This window comes from Gavia stellata, chromosome 15 (genome assembly GCF_030936135.1).
Source record: "Gavia stellata isolate bGavSte3 chromosome 15, bGavSte3.hap2, whole genome shotgun sequence".
Classification (NCBI taxonomy): domain Eukaryota; kingdom Metazoa; phylum Chordata; class Aves; order Gaviiformes; family Gaviidae; genus Gavia; species Gavia stellata.
Genome location: NC_082608.1, coordinates 12,646,419 through 12,660,385, shown reverse-complemented (window position 1 = coordinate 12,660,385; position 13,967 = coordinate 12,646,419). Strand labels below are relative to the sequence as shown.

The following is a 13,967-nucleotide window of genomic DNA, read 5'->3' as shown; positions in this document are numbered from 1 at the left end:
CAGAATTAACAAAAAGAAATTCATAGATACCCATAAAGAGCATTAGTTGATTAGAGAGACTAGTGGAACAAGGAGAGCTTTAAACTATTTGGGGAATAAAATAGTACTAGAGACAAAGTATGTTAAAAAATTATAAGACTTTCTAAAATCAGTCTCAAAATTCTTCTTTTGATTTTTTTGTAAGCTATGAGTAGTCTTTTAAGGAGACTTCCAAGAAAATTAAACCTATGAGTATGAATATATATATGAATCAGTTCAGACAGTCAAGACATGGTCTTGAGTAGTAGGCGATAAAATTGTAGTTTACTGATAATTATTTAAAAAAATTGTATTTAACTAGGTAATGTACATGACTTGGGAAAATTACAATTAAGGCTGTTCTTCAGGGAAAAATAAAAATGAAAGGCAGGATGCACCTGGCATTTTCTATATCAGAAGTTTGACGTATATTGGGTTGAAAGTAATAGGGCAAACGTTAATGAAGATTTGAGTAAACTTCTAAAACATAATGAAATTAGATGTAATAAACATAAATGTCTATTGTAAGAAAGACACTTGGTCAAAAGTACCCCAGTTAAGGTTCCAGAACTGTATTCAGATGCTCATTGTTTTGAGAAACATTCATCTTGGGGGCTAAAATGTTCCCAGCTTAGTCTCTGCCCAGGGTGATTTTTTCAAACACTATGCAATAATTTTCAACTGTTGTTAAAAGTGTGTGGGAAAGAAAAAAACCCAACACACACACACACGCACCTTTTTCAGTGAAGTAAAACCTTGATCTACTTCAAATAGATGTACAACCACTGCAAGTGATGATTGGAGCTTTTACTGAGTTGTGGGAGAACGCTTGTGGAGAAGTAGCATCCAGCTTTGTATTGAAGAAAATTAGATATAATTTGGCAGAGCTGTGAATGTTTAGAAGTCTCACAGAATGTGTTTGGTGTATGATTTGCTATTACACATGTAAAACTTCTCTGGTAGTGCATTATTGCAGTGCCACTTCTAAACTTTATCTGCTTTGGGCCAGTTTCTTACCAGTCAGCGTGCTATTGCTATAGAAGTTCTGCTGAACTTTAGAGACTTTAGTAATGGAAAAGAGAGGCAGAAGCATAGCCTGGGCATTCTGCAGACATTATCTGTTTTTCAAGACTCTCTCTATGAAGTTCAATGATGTACTGATCCTTCTTGATCATTGTCCTGGACTTGTTGAGGTTACTGCTAGCATTTTTAATGAGTTTCATTTTTTAATTGCACCTTCTGTTGTGGACATCTTAGGACATGTGTAATGGTTCCACATTTCAGGCTCTCCTCAGCAAAAAAGATGTTTTTCCAGGGGGTGTAATCACTGTCTGAGACTGATAGATATATGTTGCAGAACCATCAATTAAGACAAGCTTTTCCCAGCATATGACCCTGTTATCAGGAATTAAACCATCCATCGTAAACAGAATTAGGAGGGATCTCCATTGATGCCTATTGGCTAGAAATCAATGCTTAAATCATTGGTTATATGATCTTGCTTTCATCAAGCATTTCTGCCATTTAGCGTTCCCTGTTGCCAATTTCCTGTTTGATGTTCATTCCTGGCTGTCTTCATTCTTGATTGCAGTTTACAGTCTGTCGATATTTATAGCTTCTGTTGTGCTGTTAGCCTCTTCTCTGTCCTCTTTTCTTCTTCTTAGGCAGCATTTCTGAACTATCTTGGGAATTGTAAGTAGCCAAAGTCTAGTTCCTTGTGGGTTGAGTTGGCTCTGTGACTACAGAAACTTACTTTTACAACTCAGCTTCTATTCCCTTATCAAATCCTATATTGTCAGTATTTAAATGTACTTGACTGCTTCCTCAAGCTCTTCTTTCTTCTGTATCTTCACAATCATCTGTCTCTCTGTCACCGGCTTGTTTTCCTTCCAGGCTAAAAAACATCCCTCATTTTCTCCTTGATCTTTCTGTCTCTTGCAATGCCACTCCCTCTTCTCCCTTTTATTTCTGAAGGTATTTAAGTGTAGACTTGAATTCTTAAAGTTCCAGTCATCCTCTTACTTTCTGATCATAGTGAGGGAAATTTCTCTTAGTGCAGTCCTTAGCAGCTACAGCTCAGGCCCTTTTTCCATCTACATCTCTAAATAATAAATTTCAGTTTGCTTAGGTTTTGCCCTCCATTTGGACCACATCTCACCTTCCTTTCAAAATGCTTTTTGCTCATGGTTTTGAACAACTCCTGTCTTTCTGATGAGTAGTGCAGTGCCTCATTTGCTGTTTGACATTCCTTTTTCCTGTAGATTCAGGTGAGCAAGTGAGATCACTGGGATGTTTGCATAGCTGACGTTAACAGACTTATTTCTCGTGGGAGGGTCACTTTTGTGCTCACTGGAGAGGAAGAATTCTCTGTTGACAGTACAGATTACAGCCACTGCTAGGTCATTTAATTTTCTGAATTGGAGAAGGTGTTTGACTTGAGATCTGTGGGTGTTTATACCAAGTATCCAGCATTTGTTTTACAATCGTCTTTCCCGACCAAATTCATACCTTGAACAAATCCATAGAATTTTTTCCTCTAGCCATAACTTCCTTGAATTTACTCTTGGTTTAGCTGATCTTGTAGAAAAGTGGAAAATACTCGTCACTGTTCTCTGTGGTTATTATAATACTAGTAACGGATGGGGGATTTAGTTCTTAAATCTTGAAAATGAATCCATGCTTGTCTGTGAAACAGGTGGTTTCTTCCAGTTGTGTGGACTACCACAACTGCTGGTACAAGTAGAAATCGAAGAAGAAAAAAAATTCACTGAGCATATATTTACACTATATATTTATTTATTAATATCTCAGTGACTGTTGTCATGATGGCTTGTAGTGCAGAAAAGGCTTAAAGTGAAAAAGGGTTAAAGTAAATGGTTGGTTTCTGTTGCACAATTGTTTACAAAACATGCCATGAATAAGTGCGTTATTGATTTTTGGAAATTATTAAATCTAGATTTTAAGACCTAATGTTGATACTTCAGATAGACATGGGGCTGTCTTCCTTGTGGCATACGGCTTGTGGCACTTCTTTCTGAAATACCTAAGTGTATCATAACAAATAATGATCTAAAGAAAACAAACTGAAATTTTAGAACCTCTGTTGTTAGCTTTACTTTATTAAAGGAGTGAAGTAGTTTTCTTTCTGTGGTTTTAATATTATGCCACCGTCACAAAGAAGAAAATTTCATTGTGTGAAATAATATTGGTGCTTAATTCTTATACTGTTACTTTTCATGAAAGGAATCTCTTTAAGTTAAAGTTGTCATTAAGGAATGAAATACCTCTCAGTAAGTAAATGGCATGCTAAAAATAAGTTGGGATCAGATAAGGAGCAAGGAACAGCATCTCATTTGTAAGCATTTTTCTTGTATAATATATTGGAATATTTGTCTGTGTTTTAGATAACTATTTTGACTTTCAAAAAAGTTAATTGTTGTTGATTAGTGTGGTTTCAAATGAAGCATTGCTTCCTTCCCAGAGGGCAGAAATTTTAATATGGTATTGATAAATATATCCATACTAATTGTGATGAAGACAAGTTAAAGAATTATATTGCATCAGCAGTCCAGTATGAAAATGAGTGTGAATGAATGCAGCTATCAAACGGTTGCATCTTGTTGGTTGATGTAGTGAGTTAGATTAATTTCTGCTAAATCATGTTAATTAACAGGAAATCTATTTATTTTATCAGGGTGTATAGATATTAACAGGTGCTTCATTTGTTTAAATATCCAGAAATTATTAACTGGCTTAGTTAGAAGAGACACTATATTGTAATAACAGGCTGCTTTCTTACTTTAAAATAGGCTTCTCACTTTACATGATCAATTCTAAGTAGCTTTAGCTTCATAGGTACTTTTAAGAGTAATTTCAGAATACTGAAGATGGCTACATTTAATTCACGCTATTCATAGCACTGAGAATTCAGAGGGTGATGACTTTGGAACTGTGTATGCAAAACTGGTTGCAAAATAATTTCCACTTGATGTAGAGAATACAGTTCCAGAGTATACTGGGAATAAGAGCTTCCACTGGTCAGGGTTATACATTTGGCATCTGGTGGTACAAGAGGTACATCTTGAAAGTAAGCTCTGTTGACACCAAAGCAGAGTAATTAAATCTACATTAATTACACAACTCCCACAAAATTGTTCGGCTATTCCTAAACTTCTTGCAAGATACCTGCAATAACCATATCAGGTTTTATGACTGTTAAAAATAGTTCATATCTCCACGGCATTCATTTTGAAAAGCTCCTGTTGAATCAGATGTTAGTAGCCACATTGCATGTATAAATGTTTTTATGAAAGGTATAGTGTCCCCTTCTTTTGAACCAAAGCCAAGATACTACTTTAAAAAAAAAAAAAAGGAAAGATTACAACTGGGGATAACATTTTTGATGAAGAGTCAGATAATGCATAGGAAAGACATTTGGTACAGATAATCTGATGTAGGGTATGAAAAAACAGAAGTATGTGACTTGGAGATGGAAAGAAGAGGAAGTTGGAATGGGTGTATGAAGAAGCCAACAATGGCAGTAAGTCTGCTCTGAGATGTTAAATAACATCCAGGAATCTTGTCAAATGTCTTGCTACTAAGTATCCATAAACTGCAAAGATGTTTTATTGTAAGCAAATTGACAGTTAATAGTGAGTGTGCAAGGATGTTACCTGAAGCCAACTGGAGTACTCTGACCACTGCAAAATGAATGCCTCTGTTGGTAATTGGTATCGGGATCATAATTCTTTTGATTATTTTTAAATGTCATTTTATGATCCTCTGCCTTCAGATGAGCTTTTAAAAAAAGAATCATCAGTGATAACTGATTTTTAAAAGAGTGATGAGAATTTGTGTAATATAGTATCAATCAAGTCTTTCAGCACTTCAGCCCTTATTTTATAAAATGTCAGGGTACTGTGATCTTACTGGTGATGCATGTGTGTTTGATGTATTTGATATGTTTTGACCAACATTCATTAAGGTTCACATAAGGAGGTTGTTCTTTTCTATTGTAGTATAACAAGGTGTGTACTGTAAAACCAGTATCAGAAACTGTATTGTGTTTTGTCTGGAGTTTTTGTACCTGGCAGCATATTCCTTATTTGTATTAAAGTAGTGTCTATTAGTCCCACTGGGGCTAGATGAAAAGTAAGGCGTGTAGTACAGGAGGATCCATGTCTGGAGAGCTTATAGCCCAGATAGACAAGCTGGGTGAAGCAGGGTGAGAGGCACAGGGAAGTGAAGGGAAAGGTCATGCCGGTATTCAGCCAGTGTCAGTAGAACAGAGCCCAGCTCCGTTGGCTCTGTGTGCTGAGCCAGGTTTCCTGTCATGTGCTAAATTATAGGTAGTTGAAAATCTTGTGCGGTTGTTTGGGCAATCAGTGCTAGGCTAACACATTTGTCAAAAATTGGTATGTGATATCAAGAACTATCTTTAGCTCTTCTCACTAAATAAAAAAGAAAGGGCAAAGAACCTGAGGAATAAACGAGTACAAACCTTTCTGCAGCCTCTTCAATCTATTCCACATTTGCTTGGTAAAACAGCACCAGACACTTTGCAGGTTTCGAAGTGAGGGCAGGATTTGTCCCAGTATGTGGAATTTAGAGAAATGGCATGTTTCACTTCACAATTTGCATGTGCAAAAATAAAAAAATGCTAAATTATAGTTCTTAGAGCAACTTTTCAGAGGCACTGTGTGCTTATATTACATGTTGAAACAATCACTGTATATTGCAGTACAGGTAGTACAAAGAGCCACGTAAGTATTAGCTTACTGTTGGTTTGAAAATGGTGACTTTGGATAAGATACTCGTATAATAACATTTGCATGATACCAGTTATCTATCAGACTGTATTTTTGACCTGCACCTCCCAGGAAATGAATACTTACTCCAGTGCAGAATTTCTTATTCTGTGAAGCCATCCACTTTACAACTTCGTCTGAGATCACTCTAAGCCAGTTGGCCCTCGCTTAAATATTCATCAGAGTTCTGATAATTGTGATAACCCTTATAGGCTGGCAAGCATGGCAAATTAGCAAAAAGATGATTGATCTTTTTTTATATGCAGTTTTATCTTCAACCTTTCCTGGATATATGTTATACTATAGTAATAATTTCTTCTCTAAGGTATTTGCCAGTATCTGGATTTGCACATCTATTTACAGTTGCCTTGAAGCCTCATAATTACAATACAGCTGAAATGTCCATTTTCTTTCCCTGACTACAAATAGGGATCAATCGAATTTTAAATGACTGCTTACGGGCTAGCTTCCGATCATGACCTTTGTAAATGATTAGAGCTCACCACTGTTGCTATCTACCTTGAAAGGGTAAGCGGGCAGGTCTGTCTAACTGGCATTTAATCTGGAAGAGAGCCAAAGATATTTGAGCTAAAAACCTAATATGTGTTGGCAAAGAGAAGTATGTATAGACCTTTGCACTATTATTTAGATATTTTTCCACATTTCTTTTTTGTATTTGGGAAATTCTTTTATCCTGTAGATAAATGGGATGTGTATTTGTAGATAATTTTATATTGAAGTTGTGATAATAACTGAAGTTGCAAAATATATAGCATTAAAATGAGAAAAAATGGGTTTTCAAACTCTAAATGTACTGAATTTTCTTATTTTGAAGAACATGAAAACACATTGCATTGTTAAATGCATAAACCTGAAAAATGCACTAAATAGGATGCATGAAGCAGACCTGCTTTTTTTAGGCAGAAGTGAATGGAGAAAAGATACCATACGTGGGTACTTTTTTGTTTAAACCTCCTTTCCTTTTAACATAGACAAAGATAGTTCAGGCCCCGCTTGTATATGCAGCTCCCATGTAAGAAATGGCTGAGACACTTCTATCTATGCTTGTCAGTTCAGTTTTATTTTAATGAAGAATTGTGCCTGTATCATACAATGTTTTATGACCACTACTGAATTTCTTGAGGTAGTGTTCTGTGCATTTCTGTTGAAGTGGGAACAAGTATGACATCAATGAGGTTAGAAAACAAACATTTCCTCTGAATTTATTGAATGATTTTGCAAACCCAAAGTTTTGAAATTAATAAGAATGTTTACTAAGAGCTATGAATGCTTTTATCTAATCCAAATCATATGCTGCGTTACCTAATCAATTATTCTTGTGTAGTATTGATGATCAGAATACTTACTAAAGAATACTTATTAAAGTAATATTGTTCGTGCGACTATGTTTCTTACCATTAACTCTCTAAAAGGATTATACAGTTTATAATGAACATGCAATCTTACCTCTTCATCGTGGGTGGCCAGAGTATTGTCTCTTGTTTTCTGTCGCATGCTACACTGTTACATAATGCAGCTGGCAGGTTGTTTTCTTAGCCTCAAACTAGTTAAATGTGTTGTTACCTAAATCCAAATCCCAGAAAGCAGTTGTCCATTCAGTTTGTAGGGTGTTTGTGTCAGCATTACCTTCTGCTAACGTTTATATAGAGGTGTTTTGTTCATTTAGATATGAATTTTTTTGGAAGCAAATACCAAGTATATTTGACATATTCAAAGTAAATCTAAGATGAAAGAAAATGTTTGAGTTTTTTTGAGGATTTGAATTGGTATTTACACTCTTCATAGCAATCTTAAACTGGGTATGTGTAGTTAGTATATAGTACTTACTGGCTAAGGCAGTTTTCAAGGATAAGGATGGAGTTTTCAAAAAGAATGGAGTTATTTGGAAGCAGAAATCCTGTGGAAAGTCAAGAGAACTTTGGTATCTTCTTTACTGCAAGGCTGCATGCTTGAGCTGTTGAAATGATATTTCTAGGAACAGCAAAGTACTGTTAGGGATTGCTCTTGTGTGATTTTTACCTAATGCTTGCAACTTTGAGAATAACCTTTTGAAATGACAACAGAATAAAAACTAAACAGAGGTTTTTTTCTCTCTCTAATAGATGCAGCAACAAGAACTTGCACAAATGAGGCAGAGGGACGCCAATCTAACTGCATTGGCAGCTATCGGTCCTCGGAAGAAACGGAAGCTTGATTCACCTGGACTGCTCACCATAGGAGGAGAGGTATATGTCTATACACAGAATAAGAGAATTTATTATTTCAAAACCTAGTAGGAATAACTAGAGGTGCTACATGACAATATAGTCAGTGAATTGTGTAACTTGGAAAAGGTGATACAAATTACTAAATTAGAAGGTCTGTGAGTCCAGTTTATTTTACTTTGCCACAGTTAAAATGACATCTTCTCTTAGTTTTATTTTTCAAGTGTTAAGTTTAAACAGATATTTAAAGAATATTTTTAAAAGAAGTTAAACCTGAAGTATAGGTCTCTCCCTAAAAATTCTCACTGCCTTTATACTGCTTTTCTCCTCTGCATAATCCAAAGGAAAACAGAAAAAAGAATAGGGAATGAAGCAATACCTGGAAAAACGTAACTGTAGCAGTGCTTAGTTTGAACCAAGAGCTTGTAGTAATACCAGTAAGTGTGATTTTGTGACAAATACGCATCAAACCTTTTTACAGAATGGCTGTTTGTCCCCCCACAAGTGCAAAGATGAGTTTGTAATCATTCTAAATTGTATGTAACTTTAATAAGAATACTGTGCTCTAGACATAGAATCAGATTTGTTAGTATGATTCTCCTGTTACCTTAAATGGGAGAATTAGCTATACTACACAATGCAATGCAAAATCCTCAAAAGCGGGATACATATTAACCAAGGTGGAGAACTAGGGTAACACAGCTGCATTACCTTGGGTAACTCTTAGAGAGTACGATGTTGTATAGTACAGATACAGTTGGGTTTCTTTTGTTTCTGCTAAATATGCCTCCACAATAGGAGTCAAAGTAATTCTCCCTATTGTATGTCTGTTCTGAGGAAAATGCAAACATTTTGTTTTGAGTAACTGACTAACAGTTTTGGCTCAGACATTTGACTGTCTAAATGCCAGGCATTTCCAAAGGCCTTTTTGTTTCCCATTTTGGATAGCTTTTATCTGACTTCTCTGTCCCTCTCTCTCTCTTTTCATGTGCTAAGATTAGTGCTAAGGGATGAGCTGAGCTAGGAATAGAAGTGGATCTTGTTTATATTCTAAAGTTGAGTTATGACTTCAGATATGTAGGAGGTGCTCCCATTTTCTGGTCAAATTAGTTTCAGACTGAGGGAGCTTCCTGAGTTTTGTGTTGTCCTGTTACATTCCCTTCCTTTCGGTCTTCCTCCTTGTCTTACATTCAGTGAAGCATTCTGTTGTTTTCCATATGCACTGTAAGAAATCCTGCAGCAACAGGCCAAAAGAAGCTTTCATTAGAAGGTCAACTGGATAGTGATAGCATTGGCTTTCACACAAGATTAATTTAAAAATAATTTGAACCTTCTAATAATGCATGGATCACTTCAGATTTTAACAAATGTACATTCCTTGCTTACGTTTACGCGACCAAAGGAATATTTTCTCCTAAGTACCAGAATTTAATTTTTACTGTCTTGTTGCCCCTTCTAAAAAACGATCCTTTCTTAAGCTTTTATAGTTTTATGAACCAAATGGTGGTCATCTTCAGTGAAACGTTTTATTCAGAACTATATGCTTGAATGGATTTATGGTGAAGAGAAGCTCCTTACTCTCCTGGTACACTGCGTCAAGGAAAGATAAAGGTCTGTGGCGAATTCCAAAGGCTTCGGGACATTTTTGCCTCCTTTTGTTGCTCCCCTACCCAAATTTTGCTGAACTTCTGTGTTATTCAACTGACAAATTATTCTTGAAGTTTTTGCCTATACATGGATTTCCTGGAGTCATGAATTTTGTGGATCTTCTGCCAGTTCAGACTGAATTGCTCCCATCCTTGTCCTCCTAGCTTCTAACCATCCTGGCCAACCCACACTGGTGCCTGGCTGCAAGCTGATTTCAAGGACTTGGATACTGTATTTGGATTATTCAATGTCTTTTGTGGGGATAGGATCTAAAGCATTGTAGAAGCTGTGTCATGCAGGTTGGCTGCTAGAAACTCTCTGTTATTCTTCTGAGCTACTCATTAGGACTGTGATGCAGAAATAAACTCAATTCAAAAATGTTTCATTCTGAAAAGGTACTGGAAACTTGCATTGTTTGTCTAAGACTGTCTGATTTCTCTTCTTTGTATTTCTGGAGAATATAAACAACATAGAAAACTATTATAAGAGTATGTCCTGTCTTACAGACATCCCCTTAGCCCAATTCCACCTTCAGATGTCTGACTTCCACCATGGTCTATGACCTTCTGATTTCTCTAAGCAATTTCTAAGCTTCTTAAGTCCTTGATAATCTCTGTTTGCAGAGTCTGACTTTTTTTGCCTCCCCTTTTTTTTGGTCAAAACATCAAGGTTTTTGTCATTGAAGTTGCTGGTCTCCCCATTAGTCTTTTTTGATGTCTGTGTCTGCTTTTGTTGCAGCTGGGTTACTGCACATTTGCTGATCCAAAGAGATATCATTTACAAATCATCCCACCCCTGCATGTTACATTTTTCCCTTTCTGAACTAACTCTTGTTTGATATTTTACTTAGTTGCATTGGCCGTTTTTTTCATGAGAAATGTTGGATTTCAGTCCAGCTTCTTGGTTCAACAGAAATACCAGCTCACAATTTCTCTTTGGAAATTGGATCTTTTTAATAGTACCCTTTTGATCTGAGCAGGAGGTCAATTTAGGGAGTAGTGATGGTTATTTTGCTTAAGAGAAAAAGTTAATGGAAAAGCTTAGTGTTTCTGTGATCAAGTACTGTTTGTTGTATACAGAGAAGCAGCTCTTATACAGCTTTTATAAATGTGAAAAAGCTTGTGCTCATAATTGCAAATATTTTTCCACCAGCACTTTGTTCAAGAGTGGTTTTTTTAAACTTGTCTGTCTGACATTGCCAGGGCTCATATGGACTTCTTTGCTTCTTTTCAAGCCATAGCTAAATAGACTTTTTTTCGGATGGCAGGATTAGCTTAAGTTACCAAGGCCAGGCCCATCATTTGCCTCTTTTATACTAGTATGGCTGGGGTTTTTGATTACTTTTACTTGTGGAGATGGAAAATAAGCAGTTTTGGGGTGAGATTATTTTTCCATCATATGTGTTCTTTGATTCACTTCTCCATGCAGCCATATAAAAAATTCCTTTCCAAAACATGGGAAAAAAGATTTTATAGAGAAGTGGATGAGCAGGGGGAGATGTCTTCAACTAACAGTGCCACCAAATGTGTAACCAGTTTCAGACTGTGATTACACAGTAGCCTGAGCTAATCTGACTGTGATCTCTATCCCAATCCCTAGTAGTGCATTCCTGCCCCTTCTCTTCCATTGGCTCTGGCTCTTGTTGTACCCTGTGCTAACCCGTTTCCATTTGATAAACTGGCAGAAAACTAACCTAACAACAATAAAAAGTGAATAGTTTCTGCTTAGCTTGCTGAAATAGTTTGGCCTGGAGCCCAGTGAGCACTGGAAAAGGAACTTAGAACACGACAGAGGCAGCAAACTTGAGATCACCTGTTCTTCATTCGCTTTCTTTTTAGTACTTTTCTTGTCTTCTCATATTTTAGATAATCTGCTAGAAACACAGCTTCCTCTGTAGCAGCCAGCAGCTCATCAGTAATTCAGCCTGCTTATTATTATAATGCAGTTTAGATCAAGAGTGAAAGAGAAGGGGTAAAGAGAAATGAGATACCTTTGCAAGAATTCAGCTTCTCTGTCTTACGGGGTTGAAAATACTGCATTTGCAGAATTTTATAGTTTTTTTAATTTCTTTAATGATACTAGAAGAATTTATTGGAAAAGATCTTTTAAATGTTACTTTTTGGAATTTAGTGCATGGTTATCAAGTTAGGTATCTAACTCGTGAACCATGTTATGCATTTAGCAGCAGTACTGCCTAATTCTTATTTGCTGTGTGGGTCCTGTTAATGCTTGTGTTGGTACACAGCAGTGGATGGTGAAGGTAGGGCAGTGGATGACATATGCAGGAAAGGGAACCACTTAAGCTCTTTAGTTAGTATCCTTAAGCACCTCTAATGTCAGCTTAAAAATAATACATTTTGAGTTGCTTTTGTTTACCTTATGGACTTTGAATCTATTCAGTTCACATTTTCAAGGTTTTTTCTTGAATTGTAAGCCTTTTAAGAATTAGGATTAAAAATTGGTTTTGTTTATGAAATAGATATTTTCATGTAATTGTAAGAGTTAAAGCTTTAAGAAAAGCATTACCCATCACAGGACTAGGTTAGGTAACTTTACAAGTTAAATATTTGAGTAGTGCTGAGGTGGCAACAATGCACAATTTGCATATTTCAAAGTCCCTCATTTTTTTACTATGGAATTAAAGTGTAGAGGTTAAATGCAAGTATTTTTCTGTATTTAATAATAATAATAATTAAATAATTTGGCTTTTCATCAAGACCTATGGCTAGTATCCCAAAATATATAAATATAGAGTGTATGTTTGAAATATCTGAGGGTATAATTTGTTTAAATATCAAGTGAAAGCCCTCTCCTGGTACTTGCTGGCACAGATGGTTTTTGAATACTGAGCTTCCAAAGGAAGCCTCAGGGCTAGTTCAGTGAATCACCGCTTATTGAAGACAGTCATTTTAGGGATAAGAAAAAACCCTCTTTCTCACATAGTGGAAGAGCAGTCATCTTAAGAATATTCAGCAAACTCTCCCAAACACCATCTTCCACAATTTGTAGGACCATATGTTGGGCCAGCGCTCAAGGCAGATCTGGTATTTTCTGTCTTTTCTCATCCAGTATATTCCAACCATTATATTCGTTACGAAAGATAATGTGCTTGCAGACCTGGAAAGTCCTAAAACAACTACAGTTAAAACAGTGATGTTTTGTGTAGAGACAAGCTGGTTACTAAAGTGACTGTGAAATGTATTTCAGGTACAAGGCACCACATTTTTTAAATTAACTCATCTTTCAGATGGTATAAGGTTTTATATAAAACATGATTAAGATTCTGGTTTCAGACCTGGAAATCTGTGTTATACCAGAGACTTCCAAATGCAGACATAGAAAAGTTACTTAATATTCCTCTCTATCAGATCTTTATACTACTAGTAATTCCTAATTTCTAAGTGGAAATGTAAGGATGAATTCATGATTATTTGGGGAGGCATTTGGGTACTACGACATAGTTGGAAAAAAGTACTTTTGTCTACAGCCTCTTTTTAGTTATCCAGGACTGAACGTGATTGATTTGTTCGCACACATTATAGCTGGCATTCTCACTTCATGCTTGGGTTATCCCTAGACGTTTCAACAACGCCTGCAATTATTCCTCAAATCCGTTGTTAATATTTTAACAATATTAAGAATAAATCGGGATACTAGGTAATTTTCTCTTTGGATTGGGTCAGACGTGATAAAAAAGTATGAGAGCGCTGTGTCTTGGAACACCTGGACTTGTTTCCTTCCTTTCTTGCCCTTTTAAACAAAGAGAGATGTATAGTGTGTGTTGCAGAAGTCTTTGTTACAGAAGGGTTGTGCATTGGGTTCTCTCCAAAGCATCTAATCAAAGAATATCATGCAGATTTAGAAGTTCATGAATCAGCCAACATAACTGTGAGGCATAACTGCTTCTGACAGATCTGAAAGAATTAGAACCAATGAATAGTCTTTTATTTTGGGGAAAAACACCAGTCAGTAGGATTGCCGTGCTCTAAGCAAATCTTTAGGCCATTCCCTCACCTTTTTGGAACTAAAGTGATTTTATGGCATCCACTTTGAAAGATCCTTGGAATGACTTGTTCCACAACTCAAGTCTGAGCTTGGTCTTCATACTGTATAGTTGGCTTTTGATAAATTACTTTTTGTTTTAAGTGGTCAAGGTATGTTTAGAAAGCACTGGAATCTAAAGATCCTTTACACTTGTTAAGCTTGAGTTATATGCAAACAGATACAGTAGACTAGAACACCTTTTGCAAGTGTTTATGGTCCAAGAAGT

General features: G+C 36.1%; 1 protein-coding gene across 1 annotated transcript in view; it reads left to right on the top strand.

Annotated features, from left to right (window-relative positions):
* LOC132318239 (transcription initiation factor TFIID subunit 4-like) overlaps positions 1 to 13,967 on the top strand; it is a 145,934-nt gene that overhangs the window by 94,221 nt on the left and 37,746 nt on the right. The window contains exon 14 of the mRNA XM_059824933.1: positions 7,949 to 8,071. Coding sequence (XP_059680916.1) covers positions 7,949 to 8,071 — 123 coding nt within the window. The remainder of the gene's footprint in view (positions 1 to 7,948; positions 8,072 to 13,967) is intronic.